Genomic DNA, 18,553 nt, shown 5'->3' on the forward strand with positions numbered 1-18,553 from the left:
TATTCCCTCTATCTTCATACTCGATTTTAGATATATATGAAAAAAAAAAGATAAACAATTCAACAACTTTATTTACATAGAGAGATCAAGTCGAGTTTGGTTACATAGAGATGATTCAACAACCACATTTATCTAGAGAGATAGATCAGATTGGTTTCGACCAGGACTAAAGATTTTTCAAATGATATATAATTTTGTTCAATAATAAAATGGTTGATGTACAAAACAGTTATAATAAAGTGGAAGTGCTATATACTTCTGTTTCAACACTGCAGCGTTATCGGGTTTGTAAGCATATACAACATTTCTAATAAACTATCAATAATTTGTAAAGTTTAGGAAACACACACAAAAAATAGAGACAGCTTAATTGTCCAGATCAATGAGCAGTGTCATTTATGATTCTACAAAATTATTCAAATTTGGACCACCACTGTCTAAATCTTGTACAAACTGATTATAGCTTTTCAAAATTATAATAAAGTGGATGGTCTCTGAGCAGTGAGTGTCTTTTTTTTTTTTAAACGATAACGACTGAGCCTCACCTTTCACAATATGTAACCAAGTAGCAGTTTTGACATCATGTTGACTGTAGTGTCTAAAAAGTAGTGTTTGAAACTTCAGTCTGCCTGCAATGATGATTTATATATACCTTTTTTTTTCACATTTATCCTTGTAATGCGTATATCATAATTGCTAACTTTTAGAATGCAACTTTCGGTATCCAATACGATAACAATGTTAGAATGAACTTAATTTTAGGCTTTTTGATCTTATCATCACACCAAGTTTTACGATCTTACCACGGGGCACCGGATGACATATATATATACTTCCATGCATACTATTTTTGATACCATTCAGAATGACAATCCAGCTTTCATTATTCCATCTTTTGTTGTTGCCAAATTATTTCGGTACGTCAAGATATTTTTATATGCAATAATGAAAGCAGCCGGAACCAATTAATATGGTACGTCAAGTGTTGAAATGTCACTGAAGGGTTATAAATAATAAATCAAAAACCTNTTTTTTTTTTTTTTTTTCACATTTCTCTTTGTAATGCGTATATCATAATTGCTAACTTTTAGAATACAACTTTCGGTATCCAATACGATAACAATGTTAGAATGAACTTAATTTTAGGCTTCTTGATCTGATCATCCCACCAAGTTTTAAGATCTTACCACGGGGCACCGGATGACACATACTTCCATGCATACTATTTTTGATATCATTCATAATGACAATCCAGTAGTACAATTTTGTTGTTGCCAAATTATTTCGGTACGTCAAGATATTTTTATATGCAATAATGAAAGCAGCCTGAACCAATTAATGTGGTACGTCAAGTGTTGAAATGCATTGAAGGGTTATAAATAATAAATCAAAAACCTTCAAAATATGGAAGAGAGTGGCCTATGGAAGATGGAAACATCCCCAAAATAAAATGAAGTTTGCTAGTGCTATTCTATTATTCTTTTTTTTTTTTACCTTACAGTTTAGTGGATACGTTTGACTACCCTATTATATTTTTTTCCATTGAATATATTATCTTCATTTTACATTGCTAAATCAGTCAATAGTTAAAAACTGAAAAGTTGGAAATGATAAGGTTTTATGTAAGAGACAGACAAAACATGTTTCCGGTTACGTCAAACATCACCATCTTCTTCATTTATTGTCCTCTTCCACTGTTTATTTTTTTTTTCCCAAGATGGTTGTGAATATTCATACACATATGAAGATAAATTCTAGAGATTGAGAATTGTTTTCTGAACATGGCAGCTTCAGTTCTGCTCCTTGTTTCTCACATGCATTGCTCCTGATTGATACAAACCACTTAATTTATTTTCATACCGGTTTATTCTACTCAGATCGTAGCCGGTCAAATCCGGATTCACAGGTCAATGTCACAAGTGAACAGAAAAGGTTGCTGTACCAGTTTAGACAAGAGTTAAGAAAGAAGACTACACTGTCCAAAAAGTTATGGCCATTTGATTTTTGTTTTGATGTATTTTGTAAACTGAGTTTCCTCATAAAAATTTCTTCGTAAAAACATGTACACAGCTGAATCGTTCCTTAAACCAAACTTCTAAACAGTAATTTGGAAAACTCGGTTAAACCAAATCGAATGAAGAATCATGTGAAACATATCATACTTCTCTGGCTTCACATGCCACAGGAAATGCTTCTGAACTTTCTTCACCCTCATCTGCATTGATCTATACCGTCGTTCCGGTATTGACATTAGAATCTTCTTCAAATTCGGTATATCTCTCTCCGGCACGAAAACCGCAAATGATTCCCAGTTTAAAACCTCGAAAAAGGGCGGGACAAAGTTATCCGATATGATAACCGGAACACAGTCATAGAAAATGGCCTCTACCACTCTCGGGCTGTTCACTTCAAAGCCTTTCGCGCAAATGCAGTACTTGCTCGTCTTCATGAACTGAAGGTAGTTCTTGTTTCCTTTAGTCCTCGGTAGTTTCCCGAATATTTTCAAGTCAGGATCTTTGTTGTTACCCCAGTAGGATAGTAGTATTGGCCTTAGATACCCGTGGTCCGGTTTCCCAGCAAAGAAAGCAAGTATCGGCCTTTTCGTCGCGGATTTGCCACCTATGTTACTTAGTGGTTTCTTGGGATCTCTAACGAATGTTTCTGGTAAAGATGTGTCCCTTCCAAAGACAAATCCTTCTTTAACATCCGAGTTGCACAACGCCCTTATACTCTTCGCCATATGTGTCCGCGTCTCTGATGGAGCCTGAAAAAATATCACAAAGAGACCATACCTTTATTATAAAATGTTCTTAAAGGTTATAACTTGATAGAAGAATGTTACATAAGACCATACAATTTTCGGAAAATAATCTCAAAGGTTGCATTGTTATAAAATGTCACAAAAAGATTCTCACAGCAAAGAAGAGAAGACATTTACCCAATCATGGCAGGCAGCAAGGAAATGATCCGCACCGGAAGTTCGATTCCAGAAAGGGTATTTGACGGCAATGAAGTCTATATAGTCTTTTAGATACTTAATGAGATTGCGGTGACTGTGGGAGTCTTGGACATATAGAGTAACCTCGAGCATCCGGGAGCTGAAGGGTAGGTAGAAAAGATGAGCTTTTGCAGGGTCCTTTGTGACAAATTTGTTGTTGTTGGATTCAATGATTTTCATAAACCAGCCTTCGGATGCATAAATCCCTCGGAGTATTGGACTATGCATTATTGGTTTATCTCCTTCTTTGTAAACATAAACCTTTAACATCTTCTCCATCAACTCATAGCTCCTGAGGATTTCAATATCAACTGAAATCAGTATCATTAGCTTTGGTGCAGCTACAAGAAAAGAAAAAAAAAAAAAAACTCACTTTTGGAAGATGGAAACATTGCGATACAGAGGAGCGTAGAGGAGAGGGTCTTTGTCATCGATTGGTGCATTCTCAATCTCGTTTTTTGCTTGTAAAAGCTCCATGTCAGGTTTAGTAACCCATTTTGGTTTCTGAAAACAAGAAAATGAAACATGTTACATAATTGCTACTACTACTTCCTCAAGGATGTATCACAATATAAAAGGATCATGATGAAACCTTTGCTAGACGATTATGAGAAATACGGTTTTGACGCAACTGCTTGCTCATTTCGGATATTGACATCACCCCGGAATCAGGCATTTTCGATTTCTCCTTTACATCAGGAACAAATCTGACAACATCTGTTTTCGTTATATTTCTCTCTGGTACCTGACTAGTGGTAGGCATTGTTGTGTTTTCCTTTACCGGAGAAGGGTTTAAACCAGGTAATGCAGCCGGGGCCTTTGCACTAGCCACAGGCGCGGTTGCATTTTCCATTACCGGAGACAGGTTTAAACCAGGTAATGCAGCCGGGGCCTCTGCACTAGCCACAGGTGCTGTTACATTTTCCTTTACCGGAGAAGGGTTAACACCAGGTAATGCAACCGGGGCCTCTGCATTAGAGGCAGGTGCGGTTGCGTTCTCCTTTAAAGGAGGCAAGAAAGGCGGGGATGTAGCTGTAGTAGGCGAAAAGGCGGGGGCAGTGGCGTTTCCGGTGCTGTCAAAAATCTGATCAACCTCAACTTCTTCCTCAGTCTCGGATTGGGAAAAGCTAGGGGACATAGCTGGAGGTAAGCTTCCTATAAGCGAAGAAGTTGAGTTTCTTGAAATGGGAATCTTCGTGGAAGAGAAGATGGAGGAGATAGCGTACGGTAGCTCGACGTATTGAAAAGTGACGACGAGAGCAAATGTGAGTCCCAATAGCCATAGAAGCCGTCTTGTTTCTACTTTCCATAGCCATGGAAACTCACGCCTCATCTTTAATTCAACCCCTGCAAAAGTACCCTGTTACACTCACAAGTATCAATATATAAAATCATATGAACCAATCTCATGTGTTACAACAACAACCATAACTCAATATGATCACAGAATCTGATATGGTCAACGCTTGAATCCAATTTTTCTAATTTGATTAAAAAAAAAAACATCAGAAGAATTGTAAACTCAATTTACAGAGCAAATTCGTCAAACAATGTTTCACAGATTTGTTTCCTTCTAACTTTTTTCAATTTGTGTTTTTTTTTTTTTTTTTCTAATGAAAACTAATACTAATATGTAATCATATCTCCTGATTAGCATCAGAATCATCATTATTTTGACTTTTTATCTCTTTAGAAAACATCATTGCATGCAATACGAAAGCTAACATAATGATTTAACAAAACAAGTTTATGCTCTGCTTCACCAAAAAAAAAAAAACAGAGAGAGGATCTTGAAAAGCGTTACTTACAGGTTGAGAAGTCGAATCGCAAGTCAAACGAAGATCAAAAGAGACATGGTTTGGAATTGATCGGGTTAATGGTCACCACAAGGACTCACCAACAAAACAATAAGTCAAACCCAAGGTGCTTTGCTATGCGATTGTTTAGTGTGTATGTAAAATATGCGAAACCCAACGGACGCTTTTGGAATCAAGAACTCATTATTATTATTTTTAGGGTAATTTAGAAAGAAAAAAAGAAAAGAAAAGAAAGAGAGGGTAATTTGGGAATTTGAGAATAAGAGCCGCCACGCTTTGTTGTTCGTATCTTCTTCTTCTTCTCTTCTGAAGTCACAAAAAGATTCTTTTCTTTTTTTTTGTACTTTTGTCCGAGTCTGTGTAATCTTGCTGGCTTTTCATGCGTTATGAAACGATTCTTAGTAAATCCAATGAAAGATCAAAATCATGTACAATTACAGTTTATGCCATTGACATTTATCATTTTTTTTTTTTTTTGGCAAATGACATTTATCACTAAGTTTGTTAATATCCTTTATAAGATATATTATATATATATATATATACAACTTATATTTATTTATTTGAAATATTATACAGATATTGATTTAAGTATATATTTCTGTTTGATATTTTGAAAACGAAAATTGTTTGTCAATATATTAACAAAACTAAAAGTGAAAACATTTTATAACCGAAAAAGGGAGATATTTACATTACATATCATGCAATATAATCGTTATTCCATCTGGTTTCAGACAAAATCAATTTCAGAATATTCGATATTTCAGCTCTTCTATTCGCACTAGTTGCTTCTTTGTCGCTTTACACGGGTTTGCTACTCCTTTCTGAAGATCATAATCGATATGGAAAAGCAATTGGATCTCTACCTACAACAGATGACGATTGAGGAAGAAGAAGATAAACCTCTGGTCTTATCTAGTCTACCGGAGTTCAGTTCATCTGAGAGGAACAAGCGAAGTCAATGGGAAGGTTTTTGAATTGGATTTTAGAGATGCCAAAGATTTGGAGATTATATGATAGGGTTAGAGGAATTGCCCTGTCGAGAGATAGGTTCCAGTTCATCTTCAAGAATGAAGAAGATATACATGAGATCTTAAAAATTGGGGTATGGATCTTAAGAAGATGATTGGGGTGTAGTTATGGAAAGATGGGTGGAAGATCCTCCTCATGATTATCTGAAGTTTATGCCGGTTTGGATTAGACTTCGTAACATCCCAGTAAACCACTATACAAAAGATACTATATCGGAAATTGCTGGATGTGTTGGACATGTTTTGGAAGTGCCCTTTGATGAGAAAGAAGCGCAAAGCAATGATTATGTCTGTGTTAGGATTTCTCTTGATGTTTCCAAGGGCTTAAGAAATTTTAAAGAGCTTCAACTCCCTAATGGATCGAGAGTAAGGCAAAAATCTGAAAGTTATTGATTCATTTTCTGAGTGTAGTGTGAAAGTCTCAAGGGTTGATGAGGTTAGGGGTAGTGGGAAGAGTTTGGCCAAAAGTCTCCAGAGAGACGATGTTTCGGTGGTTCCTGGTGAACTGCCGCAAGATCAATAGATATCTTGAGCTGGAATTTTCAAGGGCTGGGGAATCCCTGGACAATTCGACATCTCAAGGAAATGAGAAAAGCTCATTTCCCTGACATCTTATTCCTCATGGAGACGAAGAACTCAATAGGTTTTTTAGAGAAGGTTCAAGGGTGGCTAGGCTATAGTAACCTGAAAACAGTTGAGCCTTTAGGCTATAGTGGGGGTTTAGCTCTTTTCTGGAAAGACAATATAGATATCGAATTTCTTTTGGTTGGCAAAAACCTTATAGATATGAAAGTCTCGAGTGGATCAAAATTTTGGTTTGTTTCTTGTGTTTATGGGAATCCGATTACTGGTCTTCGGTCCCTTGTGTGGAATAAAATTCTAAATTTTGGGCTGTTAAGAACTGAAGCTTGGTGTATGCTTGGAGATTTTAATGCAATATTGTCCAATGGAGATAATTTGGGAGGTCCTTTGCGAGACCAAAGCTCTTTTCAGCCTTTTCAAAAGTTTTTAGATAATTGTGACATGTCTGAACTTGGGAGCTATGGAAATGGTTTCACTTGGGGTGGTGTTAGAAATAAACAATGGATTCAATGTAGACTAGATCGTTGCTTTGGAAATCCTGCATGGTTATCTATGTTTCCAAACAGTCATCAATGGTTTTTGGAGAAACTAGGCTCGGATCACAAGCCTGTGCTGGTTAAATTCACGAGTGATAAAGAATTATTTCAAAGTAACTTTTGGTTTGATAAACGTTAGGCTGAAGACCCTTCTTTATGGGAGGTAATTCAGAAGGCATGGAATGAGATGAGCTTTCTAGATGTTGAAAATTCTGTTCTTCTAAGAAGTGATAACTACAGAAAGGCAATTAGTTTTTGGAAGAGTAGAGTATGGTCCAGCTCAGAAACTCGAATAAAAAGATTAAGGAAGGAGTTGAAGAAACAAGATGAATCTTTGAAGCCCTGCTTCAGAAGGATTAATGAGATTAAAAAAGAACTTGCTATAGCCTTTCGAGAAGAAGAAATTTACCGGAGACAAAAGAGTAGAGAGAAATGGCTTCTTGATGGTGATAAGAATACGAAATTCTTTCAAGCATCGGTAAAATCTGCAAGAATGAAGAACTCTTTACAGTTTCTCATTGATGATAATGGTATAGAACAATTCTCGGAGCAACAAAAAGGAGAAGTGGCAGTCAAGTACTTCAATAACCTCTTTAAATCCTCTTCGCCTTCACAACTTAGTGATATCCTTCATAACTTTCGGCCACGAGTGTCAGATAACATGAATCAGGATCTTGTAAAAGAGATTTCCAAGTCGGAGATAACACAAGCTGCCTTCTCGATTAGCAGTGAGAGTGCTCCTGGCCTTGATGGTCTCACGGGATTCTTTTTCAAAAAATTTTGGCCACTGATCCATAACCAGATTAATTGTGAGGTCTTAAGTTCTTTGCTACTGGTGATCTCCCTGAGGATTGGAATCACACACTTCTTTGTCTCATTCCGAAAATCCCAGATCCAAAACGCATGTCAGATCTCAGGCCTATCAGTTTATGCTCAGTGATCTATAAGATTGTTTCAAAAAACCTTGTGCTTAGGCTGAAAAGACATTTACCATCCATTGTCTCTCCAACTCAGGCGGCGTTTGTTTCAGAAAGATGGATTTCAGACAATATCTTGGTAGCTCATGAAATTGTTCATAGTCTCCACACGCATCCAAGGGTGTCTCAAGAGTTTATGTTGGTCAAAACTGACATGTCAAAAGCATATGATAGAGTTGAATGGTTATTCTTGAATGATATGCTTAAAGCTCTCGGCTTTCAAGAACGTTGGATCTCTTGGGTTATGGCTTGTGTTTCATATGTTAGCTATTCAGTGGTAATCAATGGGGAATCCTATGGTTTGATCAAACCGGCTAGGGGCATTAGACAGGGTGATCCTCTGTCGCCTTTTCTTTTTGTGCTTTTTACTGAAGCGCTGATTCATTTATTCAATCAAGCTGCAAGTGAGGGTAAAATTTCAGGTATTCAATTCCATCATTCTGGTCCAGCCATCAATCACTTGTTATTTGCAGACGATAGCCTCTTTATCTGTAAAGCCAATAGGATACAATGTGCTGAATTGATGAAATGCCTTCATAACTATGAAAAGATGTCGGGACAAATGATAAATAGGCAAAAATCAGCGATTACTTTTGGGTCTAAATCAGATAATCAAGACTGGAATTGGATAAAGGAAAAAACAGGGATTAGCTTAGAAGGTGGGGATGGTAGATATCTTGGTCTTCCTGAATGGTTGAGTGGCTCCAAAAAACAGCTTCTAAGTTTCATCAAGGATAGACTCCAGTCTAAATTAACTGGTTGGTATGCCAAGAATCTTTCTCAAGGAGGTAAAGAAACTCTTTTAAAGTCCATTGGCTAAGCTATGAGCAGCTGACTTTACCAAAGGCAGATGGAGGTTTTGGTTTTAAAGATTTGGAAATCTTTAATCAAGCTATGCTAGCAAAACAAGCTTAGAGGCTTTTACATGATAAAAATTGTCTCTTCTCTAGGTTCTTAAAAAGCAGATATTTTGCTACTACTGATTTTCTAGATGCCTCTTTGGGAAGAAACCCTTCTTTTGGTTGGAGGAGTATTCTTTTTGATAAGGAACTTCTTTCAAAAAATCTTCGTCGTGTTATTGGAAATGGAAAAAACACTTTTGTTTGGGTTGATAACTGGTTATATGATGGTAGTCCTACAAGACCTGTTGGTATCCATTCTCTGATGAATATTGAACTTAAAGTGGCTGATCTTTTTAATCAGCAATCTGGAGCATGGGATGATCATCTTTTAAGAGCTCTGTTTCATCACTCTGAGATAAAAAAACATTAAAGCTATTAAACCTAGGATCGGTTATAGAGACTCGTTTTGCTGGGGGGAAACAAGGAATGGGATCTACTCAGTGAGCTCTGATTATAAATTGATGTTCAGATTGAGGAAAAAGGAAAGCATGCAGATTGCACAAGCCTGCCCTTCTAGAAATCCGGTCTTAAGAGCTTGCTGGGAGGTAGCTACCTCTCCAAAAATTAGAATATTTCTCTGGAAAACTCTACTTGGAGCACTGGCTGTTACAGAAAGACTTAGGACTAGAGCAATAACAATTTTTGATGGTTGTATGATTTGTGGTGCAGAGATCGAATCGATCAACCACATTTTGTTCCTCTGTCCTTTTGCAAGACAAGTTTGGGCTCTTTCCAATATTCCATCTCCGTACTTGGGGTTTGGCAACTCAATTTTTGAGAATATGCATCACGTATTAAGTTTGACGAGACTAGGGAACTCTGTTGCAGAACCTAGATCAGCGTTTGCTTGGATTCTGTGGCAACTGTGGAAAAACAGGAATTCCTTACTCTTTCAAGGAGTCTGCTTTTCACCGCTTGATGTTGTTCAAAAAGCATGGGAGGCCTCTTCGGAATGGAGTGCAGTGCAGACTCAAAATCTCTGCCACGAGATTGACCCTTTAGATCAGGATGAAAGATGGCATCCCCTTTTACGTGGTGAAGTAAAGTGTAACATTGGCTTCTCCTGGTCCAAAAAGTTCTCGTTATCTGGAGCTTCTTGGGTAGTACGAGATCCTACAGGTAATGTGCTCCTGCATAGTAGAAGATCCTTTGTCTCTGTTAATTCTGTCTTTGAAGCTAAAATCAAGAGTTGGGAGTGGGCTTTGGAGAGTATGGCAAGCTTGCATTTCGAGAATGTGACTTTTGGTGCATCCACGTTCGAAATCATTCAGGTTATACATGATCCAAGTCATTGGCCATCAATTGTAAGCTTCATTACTCCCCTCATCTTATATAGTAAAGGGAAACCTTTCTGGTTTCTTAGCTTTGAACCAATAAAGAGTAACTCGGGAGCTATGCTGATTGCAAAAAATGTCACTCTGGACTTGCGATTATCTTCTTACGTGGCTTGTGGTGAGCCTATGTGGTTGAAAGGTTGTTTTGATCATGAGCAAAGCATGATTCTTAATTCTTTGCATTAGTATTATCCTTTTGTTCCATTACCAGAAATTTCTTATATTATTTCTCTTATCTCATTTTAATCGTAAAACTAACTTTTGTCTTTCATCGCTAGAATGGATTACATTCTGACTTTCAGAAAAAAACAAATCTAGAAGACTTTTTGATTCTTAAGCGGTGATTTTCTTGGTTTCTTAATTTTTTCTCTTTCTTCGTTAGAAGATTAGACTATGTTCCCACAAATAAGTTTTGTCTTCTTTGACCTTTTTGAATTCTTATCTCATATTTTCTAGTCCTATTTTAACTTCTTCCCTCTTATCTACTCATATATATTACCACCCTCTTACGCTTTACTTTCCTTAGTATGTTACCCCTTTTCTCGTTTTTTCTTTCTCTATCATGGCTGATGAACTGTGGAATGATCTTCAATATATGGTTCTCGGTCGAGATGATCCGGAATTGTTTATTCCTAGTTCAAAATATGATGGTGCTCTGGCGAGGAATAGACTCAGCCTTATCGGGCGTTTGCTTAACCCTTCCCTCCAAGACCGTAGGCGTGTCTATACTCAGCCTTATCGGACTTACCTGCTCAATGAGGTCTATACGATAGGGTGCATGGACGTATTTTGGATGATAGTTATGTCCAGTTTAGGTTTAGTTCAGAAAGTTAATTAGCCTCCGTTCTCAGAAGGGGACCGTGGATGTTCGACAACTGGTTTGTTGCTCTTCAAAGGTGGGAAGACTTTCCTGGAGAGGACTTCCTTACATCTATTGACCTTTGGGCTCAAATCAGAGGTATCCCCCTTCCTTATGTCTCTGACACAACAGTTAGGTTCATTGCTAATACTCTTGGTGATGTTGTTGCCTTGGATTTCAATGAGGAGACTACTACGCAGGTAGCCTTTATCTAAGTGAAGATTAGAGTTGAACTCACAAACCAACTTCGTTTCTTTAGAAAGGTCAGATTTGAATATGGAGAAAGAGCCATGATAGGTTTTGAGTATGAAAAACTCAAAAAAGTATGCACCAACTGTTGTCGCTTCAATCACGACTTGGCTCACTGTCCGTATCTTGCTCCTTCGGCTTTTGATGATGATTACCTCGATGTTCCTCAGGCTCCTGGTCAGGAAGAAGAAGAGATCTCCATTCACAACAGCTGTAATGAAGACATTAAATCAGATCAGAGCTCTGCAATTTCCTCCTATTCCCCTATCTCACAGCCGCCGAGACCTGCTTCTCCTGCGCCTAATCTGGAGGAGTTTTTAGCTGCTAATCCTCTCCAATGTTTCCCGTCTTCAAGTTCAGCCTCCTTCAAAGTATCATCAGATCCTCTGTTTTCTAAAGTTGGAAAACCTAAAGGCAAATATGAAATTGGGGAGAGCTCGAAAAGGAAAAAAGGGAAACATGTGCACATGGAGACTGATAGGAACACTCGTCAATGTAGAAAGGATCCAGGACTGAGGTTCTATCCAGTTTTACCATAAACCTCCAGGAAAGATGAATAACAAGGCAGGAATCTCAGAAACTAGCAGACTTTCATTTCTGAGATTCTACTTTCTGGTTTAAGCTTTTTGTAGGATGTTTCTTTCTTTGGTTTTTACTTTAGTTTGACAATGGATGCTGACTACACCTCTTGGTGCCTTGGCTCTGGTTATTTTGATGAAGGATAAAGGTTGTGGAAGAAATTCATGAAGACCTTTGATGACTGTTTTTTGAAGATGATGTGGTGAGGTGTAAGTTTCTGTCTTTCCCCTTTGCTTATGAAGTATGCTTTAAGACTGGCTGCAATGATTTTCATTGATTAGATGGTCTTAATGAGAGAGTGATGAAGACAGACTTATTTCACTATCATCTACCTAATCTTAGTAGTTATGTTGTAGTTTATTGTTGTTATGTTTCCAAGCTTGCTGTAATAATTTTGTCTCTTCAACTTGGTTTCTTCAGTGATGGATGTAACAGTATACGATCATATATATAAGATGAACTTTTTGGAAAAAAAAAATATATATTGGTAGGTTCATTTTAAAAGATTTTTAGAAATATAATCGGACTGTCTTTCCAAACTGAGTAAACAATTTGTACAAAATTCCAGTTAAAAGTTAGAAACGGTATCTAAGCTAAACCGAACTATAACCAAACAATCCAAATTGTATGAGAGTCAGTCAATCACTCGGATTGAAACAAACAAAACCGAACTGAATTGGACCAACATATTTTCAATGCTCGGTTTTGTCCCATCTGTTTGTCAGTCGTACCAATAAAGAGGAGTACATATATTTAATTCTTACGGGGGAATACATCTTTTATGGGGAAAATAGTATCCTTAATAATCCTTAACAATTTCGTAGTATTATCAAGAATGACACACATATACATAGCACTCGTTGACATTTCAAGATTGCAAGAAAAAATGTGATGCCATTAAGGTTACTTACATGTCGCGGCAATTGTTACATTCAACTAATTTCTCGAGATTGCAAAAATTGATTATTTTGGGACAAAGCAAAAACATGGGTAGTCAAATGTTGAAAGCCGGAGCCAAATTAATTTTCTAAATTAGTTTTGTAAACTTGTAATCAAATACTAAATTGGATTTTCGATTTAAGATAATTTGTATAGCGAATTAAATTTGACACTGTTCATGTAAAACCAACTTAATTACATTCTTGAGAATAAAATAAAAGAAAACTTCCATTGTTGAATGAAAAACTCATAAAACTCCACATTACTACAGGAATATTCTATGTCCGACAACAGTCTGACTATGATTATCGACTAATTAGTTCATTAATTGTGTTAAAAGTGTATATTGTTTGTTAGTGATCTTTTTATATACATGCATGTCGAGACAAGGTTGTGTTTGACAAGTGTCATCTCATCAATATGTATAATATAATTTACCATTGTTTAGTCTGTTTGATAATCAAGTTGATATTATTAAACCCACTTGTTAGAAGTTGGAACTACCATTTCATACACATATTTTATTCAATGAAATTTGATTTAAAATTAGTGGTGTAAAATCAGAGCTGTGCGAAGGTTAATGAATACTACAAGCAGAGCCGTCGCACATATTGTTTGGGCCACAAGCCCAAAAAATTTGTTTGGCCGATTATTTTTAATAAATCTAATAAAATTAATAAAATTGAACGTGGGTAAAGTCGAACTGTAAATTTCCCAGTAGTTTAGGTAGTTCCTTACCACTAAACTAATAAGATATTTTGCTGATTTGAGGGCCGAAAACACACTTATCAGTATCGGGCCGCAAACAGCTGCTTCATCAGCCTATATTTACGGCAGGCTCTGACCACAAGTGATGAAAAATAAAATGGTTGGGTGTAACCAAAACAAAAATATCTACAAAATGAACGCCATTATCATTATAATAAAAATAAATAAAGAAACAAATAAACAAATTAAAACAAATAGTTCTTAACCAAACTTTCTATTAATAATAAAATTACCAATTACGATGATTACTTGCGATTCTAAAAAATATTAGGGTGAACACATCTAACCAAAACAAAGTAAACAGAAATAGAAATTAGACCATTAATTAATTTTAATTTGACACTTTGACAAAAATAATTTGATGAAAAAATGTTGACATAAAACTTAATAACCAATGTATTATTTTACATTATAATCAAAAGATCAAGATTAACGATGAAAAGAAACTGGCAAAAATCTATTGTAATTATTACTGTTTAACTAGTTTGTCTGATTCTTTTTAATTGAATCGTCATAAACTAAAGTTGCACTTGCATTGGATAGATCTTTTATTTTGTCAATTGTGAACAGTAAACAAAATCAGTTTGTATAAGCTTGAGGTGTTCTCCCAGACACAACTATCGAGAAGTCTTCTACGAACATGGTTTCCGGCGCCGGCAGTGGTGCAAAACGCCGGCGTCGGGAGTTTGCTCCTCTGATCCACTTGCTCTGTTTAGTGCTTCCTCTTCTTAGTTGGTTTCCGATACTTTCAGCTTCATTTTTATCCTTGCAAACCTTGTCTCAACCACCTCAAACCTTCCTTTCCTCCTTGTCTCTCAACGATGACCAAAATCTCAACGACGGCAGAAGACGATGGGGTCCGGCATTTGCCCTCCCATCTCAATCTCTATTCGCAACTTCTCTGAGGGCAATTTTTTTATCAAGCGATGCAAGCTTCAAGGTGAATCATACTCTCTTCGCTCAACCATATACCTACAGATCTGATCCAAGTCCCCCAGAAGAATGCTCACACCGGACTTCATTGATGGCAGGAGGCATCCCTCTTGGACCATCAGATGTGCCATGTTCGGTGGAGTCGTCGACGGCACACGGCGGTTCTCTCGTCTGGACGGGAAGCTTAGCCTTCTCCGACTGTAGTTACTCGAGAAAGATGGTGAAAATTATCACCCACTCAATTGGACTTTTCAGATCCTTTCCAATGACTATCCTGCCAAGATCCAATCTCTCCTCATATCCGACGAAGGCCTCCGTCTCCGATCAGTTGCCGTCGGTGACTTTAAATCGGGACAGTGAGCAGCCGCTCGTTCCGTAGAGAAGGCAGCAAGCACAAGGCAAAACCCTAATTGCTAAGTTGGATTCCTCCTTTGTGGTAGGCCCATCACTTTCTGGCCCACTAATTTATCTTTCTCGATCCAAAAATTATTTTATGGATATGGCCTCTACAACAAGATGGCCCAGGTTTGCCCTACTTATTTCTTTGTCAAAACCTAATTTATTGCTGCTTCACTACCTTGCTGAGAATGGCCGAAGACTCCTTTCTCACTTTGTTTTGAAACCAATAGTTAGTTTAGACAAATACAATCATCTAATCCTGATGAAAGAAAATCTTAGTGTTCTGTCTAAGAAACCTTTGTTGCAACTATCCTCTTCAATAGAGAGAACATTTGCTAGACCTTCGACTTCCTTGCTGACCAAGGCCAAGGATCCCTTGTCAACGTCACTATCTCCTATTTGGAATGTGACCATTCAACAATCTCCCGAATTCTTCGTGGAATTGGTTTCGACTCACCATTCAATCGCTTGTGGCAAGCTGCTATCTTGTTCTTGTCTCCGATGTATGGATCTATGGTCGTTTTACTCTATCTATGTTATCTATCAGTCTCTTGTAAGAGCCCTAGTATTGATTATTGTTATATCCAACTATGAGGTTGATGTTTGATTCTTTGTACTTGCTTTGGCTTGAATGAATGAAGTATACTTTCGTCCAAAAAAAAAAAGATTCTTTTTAATTAATTAATTAACATGGTATAAGCTCATGTTTAAAACCAGATTGTAGATGAACCCATATTTTGATTCTAAATTCTCTATATATTTGAGTTTTCAACGTTGTAACATATAAAGTATAAGCCCATCTTCGTATATAATTTGTAAAAGTATATAGTTTTTATTAGGAATAAACTTAATAGGAGTAATAAATATTATAAATATATGCCCTTAATTTTTTTCCCAAAATTGGATGCTACAAGCGAAGGTTTCTTTTTCTATAACGTTTGCACGGCTCTGGGTGTAATTATAGTTTCCCACAAAGACGATACTTCTCTTTAGAAACGGGGTTCTAGAAAAAGATATATATATATATATATATATATATATATATATATATATATACTATATAGTTCCTTTTAAATGAAGATGATGTAAATGGTATTATTGGAGATAGAGACTTGGCTTAGTGTGGTTTAGTTACTAAATTAACTTAACCGGAGATTGAATTGTATAGTTTAGTATACGGTCTAATTGATATGTGTATATATCCTCTTGTACAGATACATTTTAGATTCATTGAATGAGAAAGATAATTTCAAACCAGTAACAAACTTTCTCATCGTCTCTTTCGATCCATAATATGGTATCAGAGCCATCGAGCTCAATTCTCCATTGATTTCGATCTGATTCTTTGTTTTTGAGCTCAATTCATCAAGCTACAATGGTGACCGTAACTCGAGCCACACGAAAATTCACTCAATCGAAGTCAGGAATAAGTTCTGCTGTTCGAAAGTCGTCACGATCCACCGGTGTTGTTGAATCTCCTCCGGATTCTCCTCCAGTTGCCAGATCTAGAGCTTCTGAAGCCCCGCGAGCCATCACACCACCAATCTCTTTGGTTCCGACGCCGTCTCCGTTCTCTATGCATAGTGTCGATCATCCAGGTTTGATTCTCGTTGCTATTCGCTTAGATGGAACAAATTATGATGATTGGGAAGCTGCTATGTGTATTGCTTTAGATTCAAAAAGGAAACTAGGATTCATAGATGGTACTTTAACTCGTCCAGATGAATCGGATCAGAGTTTTCCCCTATGGTCCTGTTGCAATAGTATGGTAAAATCTTGGTTGTTGAATTCAGTATCACCAGAGATATATCGTAGCATTCTTAGGCTAAAAGATGCTTCTGATATTTGGCGTGATTTATACAGTCGTTTTCATATGAGTAATTTGCCAAGGACTTTCAATCTCACTCAAGAGATTCAAGATCTCCGTCAGGGATCTATGTCGCTAATGGCTTATTACACGAAATTTAAAAAAACTATGGAATAGTTTGGAGAGTACAGAAGAGGTTGATGAACCATGTGTATGTGGAAAAGCTGCTCGTTTGCAATTGAAGGCAGAGAGAGCTAAAATAGTCAAATTTCTTGTTGGATTGAATGAATCTTATGTTATAATCAGGAGACAGGTCATCATGAAAAAGGTGCTCCCATCCTTAGCTGAGGTTTACAATATACTTGATCAAGATGATAGTCAGAAGGGATTCTCAAATGTGAATGTTGCTCCTGCTGTGGCATTCCAAGTTTCAGAGGTTGAATCTCATTCTGGTCCAAATTCAACTGTTTGCTATGTCCAAAATGGTCCGAATAATGGGAGACCCATTTGTTCCTTTTGTAATCGGGCTGGTCACATAGCAGAAAGATGCTACAAGAAACACAGTTTTCCTCCTGGCCTTACTCCAAAGGGAAAAGTCTTTAATAAACCTACTAAGCCGTGTCCTGTAGCAGCTCAAATGTCTTTGACCACTTCTCAGTCTGCTAATGAATCTCCTACTATGGAAAGTATGATTGGGAATTTGAGTAAGGATCAAATTCAACAGTTCATAGCACTCTTTAGCTCACAATTGCAGCCTCAAGCAACTCCTAATTCATCTAATCTTGAAGCTAGTTCATCCTCATGATACACAGAGTTTTAAACCCTATTTTCCTACTGCAAGTGCACAGCAAAGAAGTAGTACTTAGGGGTCGAATCCCACGAAGACCAAGTTTACTCTATGGTTCTATTGGTTCAATTTCAAGCTGAGACAATTCAAAGTTGGGTTTGTTTGGTAACAGTAACGCGATTAAAACGGTATAAAAAGGCAATAAGCAAAACACTAGATCAGGGATAATTCTCGGGAATTTCAGAGATAGCAACTAAACAACTATTCAGGGCATAGATTAAGTACCAGTCTAGAACTCAAACATAAATATAAATTGATCCACTGTCGTGGTATCAATAACTCTATCTAGTCGATTCTGTGCGGAAACGCGGAGCACATGCTCAGACATCCGGAGCACATGCTCGGCGGTCCATAAACCCTAAACTGTCGTTTGAGCCCAGAATCGCAGACAAGCATTAAAGAACAGGAATGATAAGTTCACAAATCACCTACACATCAACTTTCGCAGGTCTAGGATAATTTGCCCACTAATGTCTTTTCTAGCAACCTATTACACTTTTGATGAATAGATAAACCTAGAATCATAGATTGGGTGATCAAATCAACCTAAGCATTAAGTCTAACAATAGTGAAGACAATCGATTATATAAAGCCCTATTTGTGTTCTGTTGCTAACCCATGAAACCCCTTTTGAAACCCCTAATCTAGCAAAGAAAACTACTCAGACATAGAGAAATGAATAACAGCAAAAGATGAGAAATTCAATGACATAAAAATAAAAAGGGTTCAGAGAATGCTTCACAAGGTAGCCGCTCTTCTCCCTCTCACAAAAACGTCGCTCAAAAACCAAAAGAAAAGGTATATCCCTCTCTCCTAAAAACCCTAGGTTAAATAGCATACAAGTAGAGAAAAATAAGGAAAGATTCCAAATTCAAATCTCCCTATTAAAAAGCGATCTCAGCCCTCTTTCTCTCACAAAGGATCGCCTAAAATAAGGGGAATTAGGCAGGGAATCGGCGCCTAGATGCTTGCCACGTGTCGTCATGAAACCGT

At 37.2% G+C, this 18,553-nt stretch overlaps 1 protein-coding gene and 1 pseudogene across 2 annotated transcripts; one reads left to right on the plus strand and one right to left on the minus strand.

Annotated features, from left to right (window-relative positions):
* On the minus strand, nucleotides 1,977-5,098 carry LOC104706901 (probable glycosyltransferase At3g07620). Of its 2 annotated transcripts, none has more exons than XM_010423140.2 (5): nucleotides 4,807-5,098; nucleotides 3,591-4,345; nucleotides 3,372-3,502; nucleotides 2,939-3,290; nucleotides 1,977-2,764 (listed from the first exon to the last, which is right to left on the minus strand). In XM_010423140.2, exons 2-5 carry the CDS (start codon nucleotides 4,329-4,331, stop codon nucleotides 2,096-2,098), a joined length of 1,893 nt encoding a protein of 630 aa, XP_010421442.1. In that variant the 5' UTR covers nucleotides 4,332-4,345; nucleotides 4,807-5,098; the 3' UTR covers nucleotides 1,977-2,095. The 2 variants fall into 2 exon arrangements, with proteins under 2 accessions (XP_010421442.1, XP_010421440.1); XM_010423138.2 differs by having other exon boundaries at nucleotides 3,591-4,358; nucleotides 4,807-5,096.
* Nucleotides 10,743-11,827, plus strand: LOC104709400 (annotated as a pseudogene).

This window comes from Camelina sativa, chromosome 8 (genome assembly GCF_000633955.1).
Source record: "Camelina sativa cultivar DH55 chromosome 8, Cs, whole genome shotgun sequence".
Classification (NCBI taxonomy): Eukaryota; Viridiplantae; Streptophyta; class Magnoliopsida; order Brassicales; family Brassicaceae; genus Camelina; species Camelina sativa.